The sequence below is a fragment of the Sceloporus occidentalis genome, unplaced genomic scaffold (genome assembly GCF_023333645.1).
Source record: "Sceloporus occidentalis isolate IW3139 unplaced genomic scaffold, rSceOcc1.0.p SCAF_12, whole genome shotgun sequence".
NCBI classification, from domain to species: Eukaryota; Metazoa; Chordata; class Lepidosauria; order Squamata; family Phrynosomatidae; genus Sceloporus; species Sceloporus occidentalis.
This window is the reverse complement of record NW_028316992.1, coordinates 15,784,827-15,804,547: the sequence shown is the minus strand read 5'-3', so window position 1 is coordinate 15,804,547 and position 19,721 is coordinate 15,784,827. Positions and strand designations below refer to the sequence as shown.

Below are 19,721 nucleotides of genomic sequence, written 5' to 3'. Positions count from 1 at the left end.
CACACCATGTGGGTATTTTAACAATACAGTGGCCCCTCTACATTCACTGGAGTTAGGGGTGAAGGACCCCTGTGAATGTGGAAAAACTGCAAATAAAAAATAAACCACTATTATTTTTACCTACGAAAACACCTCTAGGAATCTCCAGGTCTTCCAGTTCAACTCTATGGTCAACGTCTGCCAGAGGTTGATCATAGAATCATGTTGCAGGACCTGCAAATGCCTACAGATAGGAACTGCTAGATTCTCCAAAAAAATTCTAGTCAAGTTCTGGCAGAGTTGCCCTGGAGAACCTAGAGATTCCTAGAGAGAATGTATTAATCGAAACCACAAATAATCAAATCCGCGAAAGTCAAAGCCACAAATGTGGAAGACCAACTGTACCATATTATTCCAATTAATCCAGAAATCTTTAAACAAACACAATACCTGCTACTCCATCCTCCCGGACTTCCCCATCTTCCATCAAGTGAACAATAGGCAACACAGCTGCACAGATACATGCTGGGAAGACCGCTTGTGGAGGCTGGGGCACATGATGATTTGGTGTGTGCTCTGTTGTGTGTTCCTCATCTAGAGTTCAGGGGTGAGGGTGCGGGGAGAATAGACATTGCATCACAAACTTTTGCATTGAAGAAAAAACATCATGAATATAGAAACAGGAAAAAGATCCTATTTTAAAAATATAATCAAAACTCAATACAGTCCAGTGGCTTCATTGACTGAGTCACCAGGAGTACCTGTTAGAACGACGTATGAACTAACCCTAAAATAACATCCACAGTAGAGAGTCATAGATTTCTTTGAAATGAACCTTTAGAGTACAGAGATCCCATCATAGATAGTTTAAAAACTCCTCCTATTACTCCCAATAATTAATTGAGTATTACATAAAGATGTCCATAACATGTAACAAGTTTATATCACATAAATAAAACACTTATCTGTACACCTATTTCAATCTGGGGTCAGGCCTCGGTTTGGGACTAAACTGACCTTAGTCACCCAAATTAATAACATTTTTTTCAATGGGGATGGGGAATCATAGAATCATAGAATCATAGAGTTGGAAGAGACCACAAAGGCCATCCAGTCCAACCCCCTGCCATGCAGGAAATCACAATCAAAGCATCCCCGACAGATGGCCATCCAGCCTCCGTTTGAAGACCTCCAAGGAGGGAGACTCCACTACACTCCGAGGAAGTGTGTTCCACTGTCGAACAGCCCTTACTGTCATGAAGTTGAGGTGGAATCTCTTTTCCTGCAGCTTGCATCCATTGCTCCGGGTCCTAGTCTCTGGAGCAGCAGAAAACAAGCTTGCTCCCTCCTCAATATGACATCCCTTCAAATATTTAAACAGAGCTATCATATCACCTCTTAACCTTCTTTTCTCCAGGCTAAACATCCCCAGCTCCCTAAGGCGTTCCTCATAGGGCAAGGTTTCCAGACCCTTCACCATTTTAGTCGCCCTCCTTTGGACACGCTCCAGTTTCTCAATGTCCTTTTTGAATTGTGGCGCCCAGAACTGGACACAATATTCCAGGTGGGGCCTGACCAGAGCAGAATATAGTGGCACTATTACTTCCCTGGATCTAGATACGATACTTCTATTGATGCAGCCTAAAATTGCATTGGCCTTGTTAGCTGCCGCATCACACTGTTGACTCATGTTCAACTTGTGGTCTACTTGGACTCTCTTGCTCTTCTTTGATTACTCATCGAATTTCAGAATCATAATCTATGGCATTTTTTCTTGAGCAGAGTAATGGGCTGGGAAATGAGGGTACTGGAATTCAATGGTTCTGCGTCTACTTGAAGGACACGAGGTAAAATCGCATTGGGAGATTGTTTTAGTGCCCCCTAGCAATTGTGCTGTTGCTTTCAAAAGTCACCATCTTATTTTGATGGTGGCCCCTGTTGGGATTAGGCATGAAGAGTTTAGGAGTAAAATGGCAGCAGTATCTCTCATATGCAAAGCAGGTGTAGCTGTTCCACTGTCTGGATGCAGTGCTAGGCTGAATGAAGACAAACAGAGATTGTGCCCTGGCAAGACAGAAAGGCCTCCTGGTAATTAGTTTCCCCTTCATAATATAGATGGGATGCCTCTTGGCATTTATTTTTATCTGAAGGATCAAACGTACACCGAGATGCATCTTTGCCTAGGACCAGGTGACTTCAGTGGTTCAGTGTACCGTTTACCAAATTTGATGATATATCAGCTAGGCCATTCCTGGACAGGAACAATTTGGCTGCAGTGGTCCAGGGATTGCTAACTTCAAGGCTGCACTCTATGTGGGGTTACCATCAAAACTGCTCCACAAGTTGCAGCTTGTAACTCACAGTGGCGTAGCAGCACATAATGCCTCTGCTGATGGAATTGCACTGGCAATTTTCTATCAGGCCATGTTTAAAGTTGTTATATCTCTTTCTCACTCTCTCCCTTTGTTATCAGTATCAGTAACAAATGGGAAGGGTATCATCAGTTGTACAGGGCCATCTACTATGCTGGCACACCAGTTCTGTTGGGCCTCTGTCTCTTGCTGAAATGTTTCCACTTCAGCTGGTCAATTTAAGAACTATTGTGTAGCTTTAAGGATTGAAACCTAAGTTTGCCTTCTATCATCTTTCCTCTTTATCCCCTGTTCCCTTTGTGTATTTTTACTGATCACATGTAAGCTGTTCCAGGAACCAATTTTCTGTCAAAAAATGGTTTATATATACAGAGATCATGCAAGAAATGCAAGAATTGATAAGATACATAAGAGGACAATCAGTACTCATCCTAAGTTGCCTTACCTTCAGCACTGACTGCTGAACGCACTGACCAAACTGAACCACGCCGAAAAGAGTAGTTCCTGTGAGATGTACTTGAAGTGCATGATGGACTCACAGAGAGACGGCGAGATGCCAGGTTGGCAACTTCTTCTACTGACAAAGCAAATAGAAGATGTGAATTTTGGTTTACAAATCCTGGAAGGCATGTACTGCTCAACTCCTGCAACACTGAAACATGCAGTTCAAATTTCATTTTAAAAAAGGAGCTCTGTTAAGCTAGATTATGGTACATTCTAATGAGTACTTTTTATACAAACAGGGGAAAAGATGACCTATAAAACCCTATTCTGCTCAGATCCAAGTTATTTGAAGGACTGTTCTCCTTTAGAAAGTGCTTATGTTTTCAGATATGCTGGGGAGGCCCTTTTCTCTGTCCATCCCCCATCATGTGTGGGAATAGAGGAGGGGGCCTTCTCAGTTGCTGCCCCCAGGCTCTGGAACTCCTTTCCCAGAAAGGTTAGTCAGGCAGCTTCCTTGCTCTCTTTCTGCAGACAGGTGAAGACTTTTCTGTTTCTACAGAAAGAGAATTGAGGATTAAGGAAATTATCAGACGAGGGGAAAAAAGCCAAGAATAAAAGGCATACTCTTGGGGAAGTTGCACAATCGCACTGAAGATTTTCAGACACAACACGCTTATCCAGGATTTAACCCATAAAGATCCAGGAATGGTCTAGCAACAAACCATTCATGGAGAAGTCCTAGGAATGGTTTGTTGACAGAGCATTCCTGGATCTTTATGAGTTAAATCCTGAATGAGTGTAACATCGTCTGAAAATCTTCACTGCAAGCTGGGAGTATGCCTTTGCTGGGGAGTATGACTTTCTTCTCAATTTTTCTGTCTGATAATCTCCAACCACCACAAGGATGGCCCCAAGTAACACCTAAACAAGATGCTAAACATTCTATCTCTCATTTTATTATTTCATTTTTAATTATTTGTGTTTTTAGCTGGTTTTAATTTAATAATAATAATAGTTTGTGGGTCCCAAGAGGTTGATGCTACAAGCATGGAAGTTTTACTATTCTCTTACTTTTGGCAACAGGCAGACAGAATGACAGAATTCAGTGTAGAAGAAGTTATCGCTTATATGGGCCAAAACAATATAAAATTATTCACAGCTTTAAAAGTAAAGAAATAAATAGCAGCCAAGGCACATATCCAGACTGGGTCCAAAGGGTCAGGCAAAGGAAGAATTAATCCTTTTCACCCTGTTGCAATCCCAATCCAGGACAGGGGCTGCAGCTGCTGTTTGTATTGATACAGAAATTTCCATTTGAGCTCTTCTGAATGTCTTTTACCCTTCTGTTTTGCCCTTCCTGTTTAGTTTTGCCCTTGTCTTGCAGTGCCAATACTACCACAATTACATGTGCCATAGCTTCTTACATAAAGGGAGCCATGGGTAACTCACCCCCTTGCTATAGACCCCTAACACTTGATGACAATTGTCATATATTACCATAATTCAACGATGGAAATCATCTAGCCCTTGAAATACTGTTTGATTAGCAGCAATTCTCATTGGCCATGCTGGCTAGGGCTGATGATATTCCAGCAACATCTGGTGAGCATGATGATTGCTGCCTTACATACTAATGACTGAATTTTCATCCATTTTCAACCAGCAAGGATTTTTGTGGTGGTGGTGTGCCTTCAAGTCATATCTGACCTATGGCAGGAGTTCTTGGCAAAATTTGTTCAGAGAGGATTTAGCCTTGGCTCTGAGGCTGAGAGAATGTGTCTTGCCCAAGAATACTCAGTGGGTTTCCCTGGCCAAACCCTGGTCTCCCAGTGTCTGAGTTCAATACTTAAACCACTACACCATGCTAGCTCAAGAATTTTTACTGTCCATATTATATTAGGCAAAAAAATCTTCCAAGATTTTTTAAATTAAGGGAAACATTGAAAAAAAGGCGCAGAGGTATGAAAGTCCTTTTTTCTTTGACTGCTCTCATTCTTTTTCACAGGCAACACCAATTAATTATGTTTACAGTAATTAAGCGCTGCTGCCAGTCATTGAAAGAGTACCTGCTCTCTTTTGTAACTATATATCGCCATAGGAATTGGGAACAAAATCATGAGTACTCTACATTCATGATATTGCCTCCCTAGAGCTATGGCTTTATCAGCCTCTGAGAGATGACTCCGGTGTCTAGAGCGCACCTTCCTCCTCCTGTTCTGCGTTTGGGGAACAGGTGGGCTCATAACAAGCTTCCTGGGTGATTGGGATGGCGGTGATCAGACTAGCTTCTCGGCCCAGACGTTTTTTCTCTTCTTCTTGCTGCAGGTTCTTCAGAATATGTTCTGCACGCTGATGAGAGCGTGACACTGCCCGGGCTGAAAATGACTTCTGTTAAAAAATAAAATAAAAATAAATTGTATGATGGAGTTGATCCAAGCTTTGTAGATCATGGTTTCTTTAAATTGTGAACAAAATATTGCAATGAATTAGAAAGAGATTGTGAGTGTTCCAGTGGAATGTATAGTCCGTGAAACTCAAAATAGCACCAATTTACCAGCAATTGAACCTCTGTAAAATAAAGCTGTAAAATAAAACTTTATAAACTAAGATTGCTTGCTGCAAAAAGTTTTATTTTTAACTTACAGATTGATCCTCATTAATAGGGTCCTGTACACTTCCACCGCACTGTGGCACCCATGGAGGGTCAAACATGGGAACAGAGGGCATTCCCAGTACTGGGGACGGCAGGGTGAAGTTTATGCTAGGTGGAGGAATCTAGGAAAACATACCAAGACAAAAAAACATATACACAGGCGGTAAATCTAGCAGCAGAAGATCTGTTCAACTGTATCGAAGATCATATTTTTAAGGAAAGGGAAAATTTTCCAGCGTCCACTGTTTGTTAACTGGGGTATCACCAAATGAAATGGCTGCTGGATGAGTGAAAGAAGGTGTCATGCCCCTTTCTTGCTTGCCCAGTAGCTGTGGCAGTCCCTTCCATTTGGACTTTGTTGTGGTTGCAGCCATGCTGGAACACAAACAGACCTGAGGCAGTCACCGTACTAGGTGACACCAATCCCCAGTATGACACTGGTATAGGGTTCAACTGATATTATGGTACCATTATTATAAATCTATGTCAGACAGTGCTTTAATTTACCTTAAAGATCTGTTGAGCCCCTTCTTCCATCCTAGGCCAGACTTGGTATCTAAATCTCCAGAGGGTATGGAACTTGAGTATGGCATTCAACCTTTGCACTGCCTCAGGATGATTAAATTCAGACATCAGCATATCTGACACTGCCTCAGGCACTTTCACAGCACACAGAAGAAACATGGCAGCTGCAAGGAGAAAATATTTCATGAGCAGATACATTTCATAACCTAGAAAAAGAATTACTACATCATTTAAAAGCATCAGTGGAGAATATGGGGTGGAAGCACACCTTTTATTCATCCATTGAGTACAGTATGATCCCTGTATTAATGGGAAACTGTTCTTATGATAGCTGTGGATAAAGGAAACCATGGTTCACAGCAAACACTATATTTCCTGTAGAAGTTGACCACAGAATCATACTGGAGGACCTCCAGATGTCTAGAGAGACCCTAGGCATGTAGAAGGGCAACCCTAAGACAAGATTTTCTTCTCTCTTTTTTTCCTTTCTCTCTTTTTCTTCTTTGCTTCTTTATTTTTTCCTTTGTTTTTGCTCCTTTATTTTCACCATTTTTTTTTCATCCTGTGGCTGCTTTGTTCATTTTATTGCACTATGTTAATTCAGTCTTTATTAAAGTTCCATTTATTTTAGCCAATCCATTTTTCACTCCTTTCCTATTGAGGCTGTTCTGTGAGAAAAAATAGCTAGGGAGCGGGAGAACAGTGGAGTGGTGGATCACAATGCTTTCTCCAACTGGAGGTCCATGGGGTTTATTTATTTCTTTGGTGTACTGGAACATTGTTGTATGTAACTGAGATCACTTCTGAAAGTAAATAATTTTTTAAAAAAGAAAGAAAAGATATCACATTCTTACCTGCTGCACCAGCCATGTGCTCATCCATACTAAGCAGCAGCTCCCATGCTGCAGGCTGGACGTCCCCATACATCTCTTCGGTGAGGATGGGAGCTGCCTTGATTAACAGTGATAAAGGTGCTGGAGACAAACTCATCACCTACACAAAATCAAATCATGTTCATTAAAAGTAAAACACTTATATCCTAGTCAGGTACATGTTTATGGTGAGGTAAATGCTCCTGAGTTTAGTGTGGCTTACATACTACTAGTAAGTTCACTTAACACTGCAGCCATGCTCATTCAGCCTTGATTACACCTGAGTAAGTGTATTTAAGTGTTTAAAGTAAATGTTACAACTAAATAAATCAGGTGACAGTCTCAGGATACTTAATAAGGACATACCTTCCTATACAGGATTACATAGAAAGCATAGATAATTGGCGCATGTTTCAAAAACTAGCCAATAGAGGGTTTTCCTCTTCTGCTATGAAAGGGTCATATTCTGAATTTTCTGGCACAGTGAAAAAGTTCCATTTTTACAAAAGAAAGAAAGAAAGAATCTTCAACATAGGCAGAACTCTTTGGATGTGTTCAGGAACTTTATCACACCCATTTTTGTCTCCATTATGGGTACGGAAAGTGGACGCTAGTGTGCGCGAGCGACCTGTCAAAAATGGATTTTACCACACACCAAAGCGTCCTCCAAAAGGCCCCGTTCCGGCACCAAGCCGTCCCACTTCAGTGCTGCCGGGTGCCATTTTGCTCGGTCGGAAGACTTCCGACCAGAACATTTCACGTGCCTCGGAACTGAAGTGGGATGGCTTGGCGCCGGAGGACAGAATGGGGCCTTTTGGAGGACGGTTTGGCGTGCGGTAAAATCCGTTTTTGACAGGTCACGTGCGCACACAAGCGTCCACTTTCCGTACCTATAATGGAGACAAAAACGGGTGCGATAAAGTTCCAGATGAGACGTTTATTCCACAACTGCCTGTCTCAGTCACAGCATTTTATGGGAGGTCCAGATGAAGACATCTACCACCTGTAACTGCCCCATGCTTTCTTACTCCCTTTTCCACTATTTTTTTCTTATTAAACTATATTTATGGGAAGCAGAATGAATAGATCCTAGTGCTTTTTGAACAACAGTACTAAAAGCTCTCAGTCTGGAAGCATACTATGAACACAACAGTGACCAAAGGACAACAGGCACCATGTGTGTTTCAGTGGACACCATCTAAAAATCAAACATTTCAATAAGAAATACACATTTCATTTGCAACATGAAATCCTTTCAGAAAAACAGATTATGCATATATAGCTGATTAAACAGCCATAATTATGATCAAATTTAATGTACTCATTAGTAAGATTAATATTTTAATAATATCAGTTAACCAAAATAAACATCAATGATTAACAGATATGCTTTGCCAAATGGAGGCAAGATAGTGATTGTGTGATAAGGAAGAGTATTTCCAGTGAGGCGCCACCAACAGAAAGTTAGGAGCTGGGAAGAACTAAATTTGGTCCACATTGTTAAATTGGGCCAGATTAGTTCACATTCCCTGAACTAATATATGTATCACAGTACCATTTTCCTTCTCACTATGGACTTCTCCAAACTTTGCATAGATAAAGATACATGTATATTAGAGAAATTGTGTATGAAAATAGAAGTAGCTGGCATATTACACAAGTTCATATAACATGGCTTCAAATGTCAGAAAAAACATGTGTTTTCTCTATGCATTTTCTAGGTTCTCCAGTGTGATTCTGTGGTAAGCTTTCACTAGAAGTTGATCATAGCATTGCAGTGGAGGACCCAGGGATTCTTAGAGGGAACACTTCTCAAGGCATTTATGGGTCCTCTAGTGAAACTCTATGGTCAACTTAAGACACAAGCACACCATAGAATCATGCTGAAGGATCTAGAAAATGCCTAGAGAAAATACATTGTCATTCATTTCAGGTAAAAGAAATAGGTTTTCAGATTTTACACAATTACTATGCAAAGGCCCAAGAATGGATCACCTACATAATACACAAACCACCAACCAGAAATGCAAAATTTGTGCTATCTTTTAAAAAAAATATCCACAGACATTCAAAACATAGATGGAGTGGACTTATGGGGAACTGACATGTAATAAAAGCAGACTGAATTTTGCTAACTAGGGCAAGGCAGTATCTAAAATTTAGTAGGGGAGTGTTGCTCAGTGACAGAACACATGTTTTGCATGCGGATGGTCCCAGTTTCAACTCCTGGTATATCAGTATATCACAATATAAGTAGGGAGCCTCATAAAAATTTCTGCAGTGCCTAGGAAAGACTGCAGAGAAGTAGAAGGCTTTCACGGCTGAAATCCATAGTTTTTTATGGAGTTTTTGGTCTATGTGGCTGTGTTCTGGAAGGGTTTATTCCTGACATTTCGCTGGCATCTTCAGAAAATGTTGGCATGGGAGTGTGTGTGTGTGCGTGTGTGCGTGTGTGTGCGTGTATACACACACATACTATGTGGCCCTTGGTTGAGAGAAAGTGATTTACATGTTAATCTGTGTGTTGATCTGTTGCTGAATGGAAAGGCCTCAGGCTGAGGATCTATTTAAATATTGATCCTCAGCCTGTCTTTTGGGAAATCTCCCTGACCCTGTGTGTGTGTGTATCCTCCAATCTCTCCCATGCCATCATTCTCTGAAGATGCCTGCCAGCCACAGACACACCCAAAAAAAGAAACCGTAGAGAAGGCTTTAGAGAAACACTAGAGAAACTCTAACACTTTGGAGAAACTGCAAAGCTAGTCAGTAGAAAGCACCTTGATGTGATCATGGAAACCCAAGGTATATTTACATCAAACATCATACAGTCAGTGCAAATTTTGTACAACAGCAAATGTGGATTCCTTAATTTAAAGAAGCCAGAAAAATAATTTATAGCCCAGTCTTCCCTAACACTATACCAGCGAGGACAAACACATTAAAGATCAAAATGATTAAATCTGCTAGTACATTATTTCAGTACCTAACAGAAGTCCTCATTACCTGATGCCTGATGTATTTCAGCATTCCAGAGTCCTTCTTTCCTTCAAGGTTGGTATCCATCACTCTTTTCTTAAGAGACGGTGTTCTCAAGCACGACTTGTCTGAACACTGAAAGAAAATTAGATTTGTTTTGAGACAATATTCTCAGAATTTGAGCAGAAATTACTGAGAATCAGAATAAGCCAAAACATCCCCCTTATCCCAACCTCATAATCAAATATTTCCATGGGCATCATATAAAGTTGGAAAACCTTCCTAAAATGGTACATTGGGAACTTGCCATGAAGCTCCATTCTTGGAAGGATAAAGGCCCGTTACAGACCGCCCAAAAGGGGCGGTCTTGGGCCGCTGCCGGTTGCAGGGCGGAGGAGCTGCAGCAGCCAAACCGCGCGACTCCTCCGCGCTGCAAAAAAGGAGTGCAGAAATCGCACTCCTTCCGGCAACCCGGAAGAGCCGCCACAAGTGCCAAAGCGCGCACTCACGACGGCTCTTCCGGATTTAGACGTCCGGACGCTGTGCGTCCGTTATGTCAAGATGGCCGCACCCATCTGTATAGGGCACCGCCATCTTGCCATATGGAATACGCGCGAGGGGCAAGGCGCGTCCAGAAGCACCGACCCTCGCGCGTATTCCTGGCGCAACGACGGCGCCGCTTAGGCCCGTCTGTAAGGTGCCAAAGAGACATTTAGGAATGGGTTAACCTCTTCTGCAGTCCAAGCAAGGGAAGGGATCACATGAAATGTCATGAATAAACTCCTCCAGAACACGGTCACATAGCCCAAAACCCCCACAGAAAACTGTAGAGAAGGCTTTAGAAAAACACTTAAGAGAAACTCTAACACTTTCGAGAAGCTAGTCAATAGATTTGATCATGGAAACCCAAAGTATATTTACATCAGACATCACACAGAGAGTGCAAATTTTGCACAAGTGAAAATGTGGATCCCTTAATCGTGTGTAACTTTAAGCCTTACATACAGTTTCATACAAAAGCCAGAGACAGAATGAAGAAAAATAATACTGCCAGATATAAAAGGAACCTTGCCACCGTTAAAGGTGGGGTTGGCTGACTACTTTTCTTTGGGATCTTCATAGTAAATCCCAAATGTACCATTCTCTGGCCCTGGAGAAGGAGCCATCTAGGAATGGGACTTACTCAACTTCTTGCCTATTTCGGGAGGGAAAGGTGATAAGAAAAGAAGCTGCAGAATTTTTTTAGGATGGGACCACTTGTTGAAGGATCCACTTGCCAAAAGAAGCCCTTGCAGATATCCAGCTTATAATGTCTACTGAAGTTGGATGAATTATTCCAAATAGCAGCCCTACATATCAGTTCTAAGGGTATGTCATAGAGACCTCTACTGAAGTGGCTATGGACCAGGTGCAACATGCTGTATCACATTGTGGCCTGGGAATACCAAGAGGTTCATAAATCGTAAATATGACTGCCTTACGTCACTTAGTGAGATAGTGGCTTTCCCCCCTCAATGATGTGAGAAGAAAAGAGAAAAGAAAGCTTCTGACATCCTGAAACCACCTAGTGCTCCTAATGTAAATTTCTAAGGCTATGTAGACATCCAGTTTATATCATTCCTTTTTCAGGGAATGTATGAGATGTGCTTGAGCCAGCATGGTGTAGTGGACCAAGACACTGGGAGACCAGGGTCTGAATCCCCACTCCGTCATGAAAACCTACTGAGTGACCTTGGGCAAGTCACACCCCTCTGATATGACAGAAGGGACAGGATTCTATATGTATGAAAGCCTTTATGAAATTTCTGTATAATGTCTTAACAGACACCATGGAAAGTACAGTGGGCCCTTGTTATCCGCTGGGGTTTGGTTCCAGGAACACCCCCCCCCCCCGTGGATAATAAAATCCATGGTTGCTCAAGTCCCATTCAATCAAATGGCATAACAAAATGGTGTCTCTTATATAAAATGGAAAATCAAGGTTTGCTATTTGGAATTTATGCTTTTTCTGAATCTTTTCAAGCCGTGGATGCTTGAATCCATGGATAGAAAATCCGTGGGTAAGGAAGGCTGACTGTATGAAAAATCATGATGATAATAATAATTAAATAATTTGTTTTATTTATATACCGCTATTCCAAAGATCATAGCGGTGAACAGCAAGTAAGCTAATTAGCAAGTAAGCTAATTTGCCCCCAACAGTCTGGGTACTCATTTTAGCGACCTCGGAAGGATGCAAGCCTGAGTCGAGCTTGGGCCCTTTTGCTGGTCTTGAACTCACAACCTTGTGGTTTCAAGTGAATGGCTGCAGTACAGGCATTTAACCATTGCGCCACCAGGCAGACGATGATGATAATGATGGTGGTGGTGGTGATGATGGATATATGACTAAATTATACTGATTAGGATGGTAATATTCCTGCATGAGTTAATTATCAGAAATATTGTTTGAATCAAGGTTTGTTGAAGAGAAAAAGAAAGATAAAGTATGTAAGTATATGTAAGTATAAATTCTTAATGGCCATGTGATGTAATTCAGTGAGTGTACAATGCCTCACGTGTAATGTGATGTTCAGTGATACACGTTCAGTGCCCAGACATTGACATGTCTATGTTTCTACCCCAGGGTAAGGTATATATTTTTATATCTATGAATGCATATAAGGAATAGCCTAGATGATGATCAAAGAGCCTGCTCATTGTTCTGTGTTAATATCATGAGATTCCAATACTTAGGAATGCTTAAGTGAAATGCTGATTTAAACTCTGCCTATCTGGTTTTAACCGCTATCACAAATTGGGCACTCAGGTGGCAGAAGAGAACCCTAGAAAGAATCTAGATTAGAGGCCAAATGGGAAGCTCAATTTCTCGTTTTAAAGAGATAGGTTTGTGGAACCATGCTGCTATTTCACTGGATTACAGGTTTCATGCAACCTAAGCCCATGCAGTGGAGGGGTCAGAAGAGGCCAAAATGGTGGTCTTGCTAACAGAGGCCATGGAAGACAATACTCCTCCGCATCCTCTTCTGAAACCACCTTTATATTGGTTGATTGTCAGAGGGACAGGTTTGAATAATGGGAATCCACATCAGTCTCAGCTCCCTCAGCTTCTTCTGGATTCATGGCTAAGCTTGGCTAGCCAAGAAAACAGAGGAGGAACCTGATTTAGAACTATCTGTTGAAAAGATTTATAATTCAGTCACACAATCACTTGCCTTCGTTGGGTGGCAGAAGAGGTTAACTCACTCCTGGATGATCCCTTTTCCACTGGCACAGAATGTACTACCAACTCACCCTCCCCAATTTACTACACACTGGACAGGTGAGCTATCCAAACTTGTTTAAATAACTTTACTGTATAGACAAGGGCAAACCACCTGTGAAATCTTGCCATTGAAACCCTATGAAAGGAGGCATCTCCATAAGTTGGAAATGACCTGAAGGCACACAACAAGAACAATTGTAAAGAAGATATGAATTGTCTCATTGACTGTCTTACCTCTTTCTGCTTTTTGCCCCTAGATACACCATTCACTGCACTGTTTTCTTTGAGTGAATCCACAGTGTCTCCATATAGGAGTTTGATGGCTCGAACAAGGCGCGCACAGGAACGGCTGTGGTGAAGGTAACAATGTGGGTGGCAGTAATCAATGTGGCTACAGATAAAACTCTGCTGATTGCAGAGAAGGATCATCACCTGGAAACATAAAGCATACCAGAATTTTCAGTAGCCGTGTAGAGCTAGGTTTGTGCTGAGAAAACTGCAAGAAATCATTCAACATATCTATCCAAAAAGAGACATAAATTCAGATTATATCACTACACAAAGACTAGGAAGTAGACACATGTTTTACAGATGTTGACACATAGAACTAATCCTTTTTACAGTATGTACTAAAAGCGATGGATGATAACAGTGTAACCTTGGAAGTACACTATGCTGAAATACTGGACCAGTTCCCTTCTAAGTTTGCTCACTTCAGGGCATCCCCTTAGCTAGCCAGCATGAACTTCCACAGTGCCTCCAAAGACTGTATCAGAGGTAGAAGAACCACTTCCCATTCATTGTTCATAATGACACAGTTGTAGGATCAAGCTTTGTGAGGTCAAGAACTGAACACAAGGCAATATTGATCAGCTGAGACCAAAATTAGCTTCTGCAACGGATCACCCTCCATTTTGCCCTGGAGGCCAGTGCACACGCACTGCTGAGGATACTACTACTGCAGCTTTTCTGCTCAACCTGGGGAAGGGGGTGAGGTTGCTTGACAGGGTTCCCCAGAGTGGGATACAAAAAGCCAAGGCAGGTTACAACCAAGCACTGGATGAAGAACACAGAGCTGGGTGTGGTGACAAACCTTTGAGTTGCTCTATCAAACTCATCCTCGAAGGTTGGTTGTACCCTCCCACCCACCCCCACCCCATTTTGGAGGCGTTGAAACAGAAGTTGGATGGGCATCTTTCAGGAGCGCTTTAGTTTTGTAGTCCTGCATGATGGGGGGGTTGGACTGGATGGCCCTGTGGCCCTTCTGACTTTTTTTATGACCCTACTATTTCTGTTGGGGCTGAGGATTTCTGGATTCTAACAGAGGTTCTGTGGTAGCTGTCCCCAGGGCGAGCTCTCTGGAGTCAAGCAACATGAGGGGGAGGATAGAGGAGAGGAAATGTTTTCAATGTTGCCCTGGCCCTCTTCTCTCCCCTTCCTAAAGATTTTTTGCAGGTCTCCATTTGTGGCCCTAGTAGGAAGAAGTGAATGGAGTACACAAAGAAGGAAACACCCAACACCTAACTTTAGTGAAATGGCCACAAATTTCCTGGCTACAGCTGAAGCACATGACAAAGATTCAACCAGTGGACAAGCTGCCACTGAGGGATGGCTGGAATCAGTGGCGTCTTGAACTGAGGTGTCACCTGGTGCAGGGGGTTAGGCTTTGGGGAGCAGGCTTCAGGAGGCAGGGCCAAAGGACTCACTCTCACCTCGCTGCTCATTGCAGCTTTACACGTGTGGCTTTACGTACGTGCAACACTTCAGGCAAGCGGCAGGGAGGTGTGGGAAGCAGTCAGCCAGGTGTCACCCCTATTACGGGGTGTTACCCAGTGTGGTCTGCACCCCCAGTGATGCTACTGGCTGGAATCCCCATTGTATTGGTTGAGAGAAAACATTGGGCTACCAGTCTGAAGGACTCCATTTTGACATAGGCCACTACACTTTTCCACTGTCATTTGGGAGTAAGGCTGGCCTGGCAGCTCCTAGTCTTAGCATGTACCTGACAGCTGTCATACCCACATCTAAGATTCCTTAAGGAGAGGTTGTAGAATAGGGTGGAATAGGCACACAAGCCCCATTTTGATCCCCTTGCTGATAAACTCTACTTACATGTAGCCAAGACATATTCCGATGATAGTTATCTTCTGTGCCAGTGCTGCTCAGCACTTCAGGTTCTATACTGGGTTCACTTGCACTCCAAGGGCTCCCTTCTTCAAAAGAAAAAAAAGACACACCCAAAAGTAGTTGTCTTCTGAGGCATTTAAATCTAAGGCATATGCTTGTAAACCAGACCAGTTTATTTAAGCAGATGAATGTTACCCCCGCCTGTCCTGGAGGGTGCACAAAATGGAATGCCATCAGTGCACTGGCCCAATGGGTCAAATAACTTGAGAAAGAAGTATGACTATGCTAAGGTGGTTCTGCTCACTCCTATCCCATTCTGCCCTTCTTCCATGCCCCGATGATCATCTGGACTGGTAATTACAAGCATAATTCATAACCATTATTAGGACAAGCATTGGGGATAAACATTGCCCCCATTCAAGGAAAAGGGGAAGGAAAGTAAGTGAAAGGAAAACTCTTGCATCATCAAGATGCTGCAAATTGTTGGTTTCAGTGATCTGCATTGACTGGGCTCTGTGGTTAAAAAAAGGAAAGAAAAGGATCAAGTGTTAAGTCTTGTGATAGGAGCTGCCACAAGCAGACTACAGCCTTGTTCAGTCCCATTAGAGGATTCCAAAATGTCTGGGGATCAAAGGGGGAAAAATCCTGCCAAACAGCTATGAACAAAGGCAGGGGAGTGCTCTCTCTGACCCGGGAGTTTCCTGCATGCATTTGTTGCCAATGGGCCTTCCAATGTGACAGACCTTTAGCACAGAATTTGCCTACCGGAAGTGGTAACATTCAGACTGCAAGCCTACACAGTGTACTCTATATTGTATACACACTGACCTGGAAGTAAGCCCGTATGAATTCAGTGGGACTTACTTCTGAGTAGACATGTATAGGATTGTGGTTTAAAACAGGCAGAGCTGACTTCCAATTAATTCTTCCTCAGCTGTCTTTTCAAGATGCACCCAGCGAAATTCTAGTTTCTCCAAAGTAGAGAAAGAGCATGGGCAATGCCACTGAGACCACAGGGTTAAAGAGGTTCAAGTTAAGGATTCAACTGCTCCTGACTTTTTCTGCAATAGGACTCTATAGGGACTAATATTCTGGAGATTCACAAGCACACATACACTTATATCTCATATAAAGCAAAATATGTACATACTGTATATAGAATTATTAATACACAGTACATAATATTGATATGAGATATGTATATATATCTATATATCTATTATACCATATATATTATATGTCATAGATATATAATATACAATATTTGTATATATACTTTCCTAAGCATGACATGCATTTGGTTGGTAGTCAGAAAAATGTCTATCTACTAAGTTCATGCACCAAACACTGGGATCTTAAGAACTTAGCATCCTTTGAGTGGAACGGAACTGACTACCTAGTAAGAGCAAGGGCCAGTTTCCAACTCTGTCCTTGCCAGGTATTAGATCATGCAAAAAAGGGTGAGTTTCCTCTTTCAGCTCAGACCACTGGAGGTCTGCTAGCCTACCAGCCCTTTTCCTCCTTTCCTAGGTCTGCTCAGGTTGCTTCCAGGGTCAAGATGCTGCCTCATCATCCCGCTCCCTTTTGAGCCCAGCTCATCTATGTTACCTATGTCAGTGACAGTGTCCCTGCTGTGGGACAGCTGCAGCTCCTCATTCTCAGACTCTGAATCCTGACGGGATAACTTGGTGCTCTTTAGGCTGCCGGCCCGGCGAATGCTGGACAGGGAACCCCCTTTCTTCACCCGGAAACTGCGGGTTCCTTTAATCTGGAGCAAGCGGGAGCCTCCTATCCTGATCTTCCTGCTGGGAACTGTATTAAAAGAATAAAAGAGGACTTTTCCCCCTTAATTCCCCCATTTAGAAATATTATAATTATTTATCTTATATAAATATATAATATACCTAGCCCACCCTCCCTCCCCATCCTGCATTGCAGGGTATTTTCTTTCTCTCAAGGAAGACCAGCAAGAGACTCCTCCAAAGCCAACGCCAATGCAGCTCTATCAATCATCCAGCCAGGGATGCTTTCAATAAAGTTGTGACATGTTTCTTGCCTGTTACTCAGGTTTTTATTACTCTTTGATTCAGCCATTAGTATTGCAAAAACACTGTGTAAGAGGCACTCCAGGGCTAAACCACACAAGCTACAATTTGGTCCAGACAGACTGTTTCAGAGTTATTCAGGAGCAAGCTGACAAAGGCTGTTTTCTTTCTGTCTTTGACACTTAAGGAATTTGCCATCACATCTACACAGGCTGCTGGCTACCAGTGGCTGAGTTGCAAATTATAAACAAGGCCTCAGGGGCAAAACTATCCTCCTGCTAGCCCAACATTGTTCAAATCTTGTTACAGGGGTCACAGTGTTCAATCATGCCACATTCATGATTGTAAGTAGGCAGCCTGCTTGCTTATGCCAGGCACCTACTTGGTTTATCCAGTTTGGACATTACCTTTGCATAAATCGTCGTCTTTGTACATTAAACTTCACCAGAATTGTACAGATAAAGCAACAATATGTTGTCCCACATCTTCACACAGGTCAGCTGCTTTCAGGCACTAAAGACATCTTTGGATGCTGGGTGTGCTGTTGATTTTTTTTATGAGCACGAAAATATGGAATGGTTTGAAGCACCAATCACTGGCATGTTGCTCTCCACTCAGCTCTACGGCAGTACATGGCATTATGCAAGTCCAAATGTTGCAACATTCAGTTATACATCTACTTAAAAGTGAACATACTGCACAGATGTGATGTAGGTAAATGACAGCTGTCACTTTTCAAAGGGGCAGAGAAAAGTGCAGCATTATGAAGTGAAATATCTTTATTTCGGCTAGAAAAGAGCTCTGATATGATCCTTCCCATTTTTACAGATTTATACTTTTCCATGTACACCATTAATTGACCTCAAACATTGTTATACTGCACACCTTCTTTTGTACTTTAAATAGAAAAAAGTTTGTTAGTTCAATAAACCCTGACTGATCCTTACAAATATATCAATAGGTTATGCTAGGAACAGAAAAGTGATATCAACATGAAAGCAAAAAAATATGTTTTTGAACATTGGCCATGTTAATCTACAGAACCACATACACAAAAAGGAAATGTGGCACCTACATGCATGCTGGTTAATAATGAGTGAGCCTTCTTTAGCTCCTATCACATTGGCCACAAAAGAGATTGACCCACATCCTGAAAACATGAAAGCAGCATAGCTTATTCCTTAGAAAATCCAAATCGAGCATTCTTTTGAGCATCTAAGCCCATTACCTTTGAAGATATTTTTAAATCCAGAAGTTTAGTAATATTGTTACTGGGGATACATCTATCTATCTATCTATCTATCTATCTATCTATCTATCTATCTATCTATCTATCTATTTAAATACTGATTTAAATAAATACACATTAATGTATTTGAATATTTATTTATTAATTGATTTATCTAATCAATGGCATCCTATTAGGCTTAGAGTGCCACAAATCTGTATGCATTGTATACAGCACTGTATGCATTATACATTGCACAGAGCAAGGGAAACTTCTTCTGGCCAAAGGCAGTCAAGAAATTTACTTGCAAATACAGTACAGAAGGTTCTAAATTCAGAGGTGTAACAAGGAGAGGCAAGGGGGCAGTATGCCTCAGGTGGAAGCATTAACGGTACCCATGCTTGCTTGTCTAGCCTCTCACTTTTTCAACTGGTTTTAAAATGTACCAAATTTTTGCTCTCATTCCTAACCTTTACTTTCAAAACAAAACAAGGAACATGGTTACGGAGCAAAGTGTCTACAGCACTGTCAGCTCAGGCAGGTCTTCATGAGGTGCTGCTGTTCAGCATGGCTGACAAAGGCTCAGCTAGGCTGAGCAGAGGAAGCAGAAGAGGCAAGGAGGAAGGTGGCATCTAAGCAAGGGCAGCACCTTGCCAGGCGGAGGAAAAAGAAACTGCAAAGATGTGAAGGAAAGCAGCAACTCAGTCCTTGGCAATGTGTTGTTGCCAATCCATGGCTGAAGTGATGCTACTGCTCCCTCCTCCTCCTAGAAGAGGCCTGTGCCGGCTGCAAGAAAGGCAGTCACCACCGCCACCAGCACTGTGGTCCTCCCTTGACTTAGCACAAGTTATATGGGGCTCCTCCCTACCAGCACAGGAGTATCTCTGAGCTGGGGAACAACAGCAGTGCCTAGGCTGCTCCTGTCTTGCCTCACACACCATAGGAGAGGGGGGGGGGAATAAAATGGAGATGTGAGAGCTGGACAGTTAAGAAAGAAGATAGGAAGAAAATCAATTCATTTGAGATGTGGTGCTGGAGAAGAGTGTTGAGGATCCCATGGACAGCCAAAAAGACAATCAAGTGGGTCCTAGAGCAGATCAAGCCAGAAATCTCCCTGGAAGCCAAGATGACTAAACTGAGACTGTCGTACTCTGGCCACATCATGAGAAGGCACAATTCACTGGAAAAAACAATAATGCTAGGAAAGGTGGAGGGAAGTAGATAGAGAGGAAGGC

General features: G+C 42.3%; 1 protein-coding gene across 2 annotated transcripts in view; it reads right to left on the bottom strand.

Moving 5' to 3' along the window:
- The window catches only part of UNC80 (unc-80 subunit of NALCN channel complex), a 166,757-nt gene that overhangs the window by 71,589 nt on the left and 75,447 nt on the right, over positions 1–19,721 (bottom strand). For both annotated transcript variants that reach the window (XM_089477635.1, XM_089477634.1), the window contains exons 27-36: positions 16,822–17,025; positions 15,199–15,299; positions 13,321–13,518; positions 9,849–9,956; positions 6,828–6,966; positions 5,956–6,137; positions 5,439–5,570; positions 4,997–5,183; positions 2,797–2,928; positions 430–573 (exon numbers count right to left, since the gene is read on the bottom strand). In XM_089477635.1, coding sequence (XP_089333761.1) covers positions 430–573; positions 2,797–2,928; positions 4,997–5,183; positions 5,439–5,570; positions 5,956–6,137; positions 6,828–6,966; positions 9,849–9,956; positions 13,321–13,518; positions 15,199–15,299; positions 16,822–17,025 — 1,527 coding nt within the window. The remainder of the gene's footprint in view (positions 1–429; positions 574–2,796; positions 2,929–4,996; positions 5,184–5,438; positions 5,571–5,955; positions 6,138–6,827; positions 6,967–9,848; positions 9,957–13,320; positions 13,519–15,198; positions 15,300–16,821; positions 17,026–19,721) is intronic.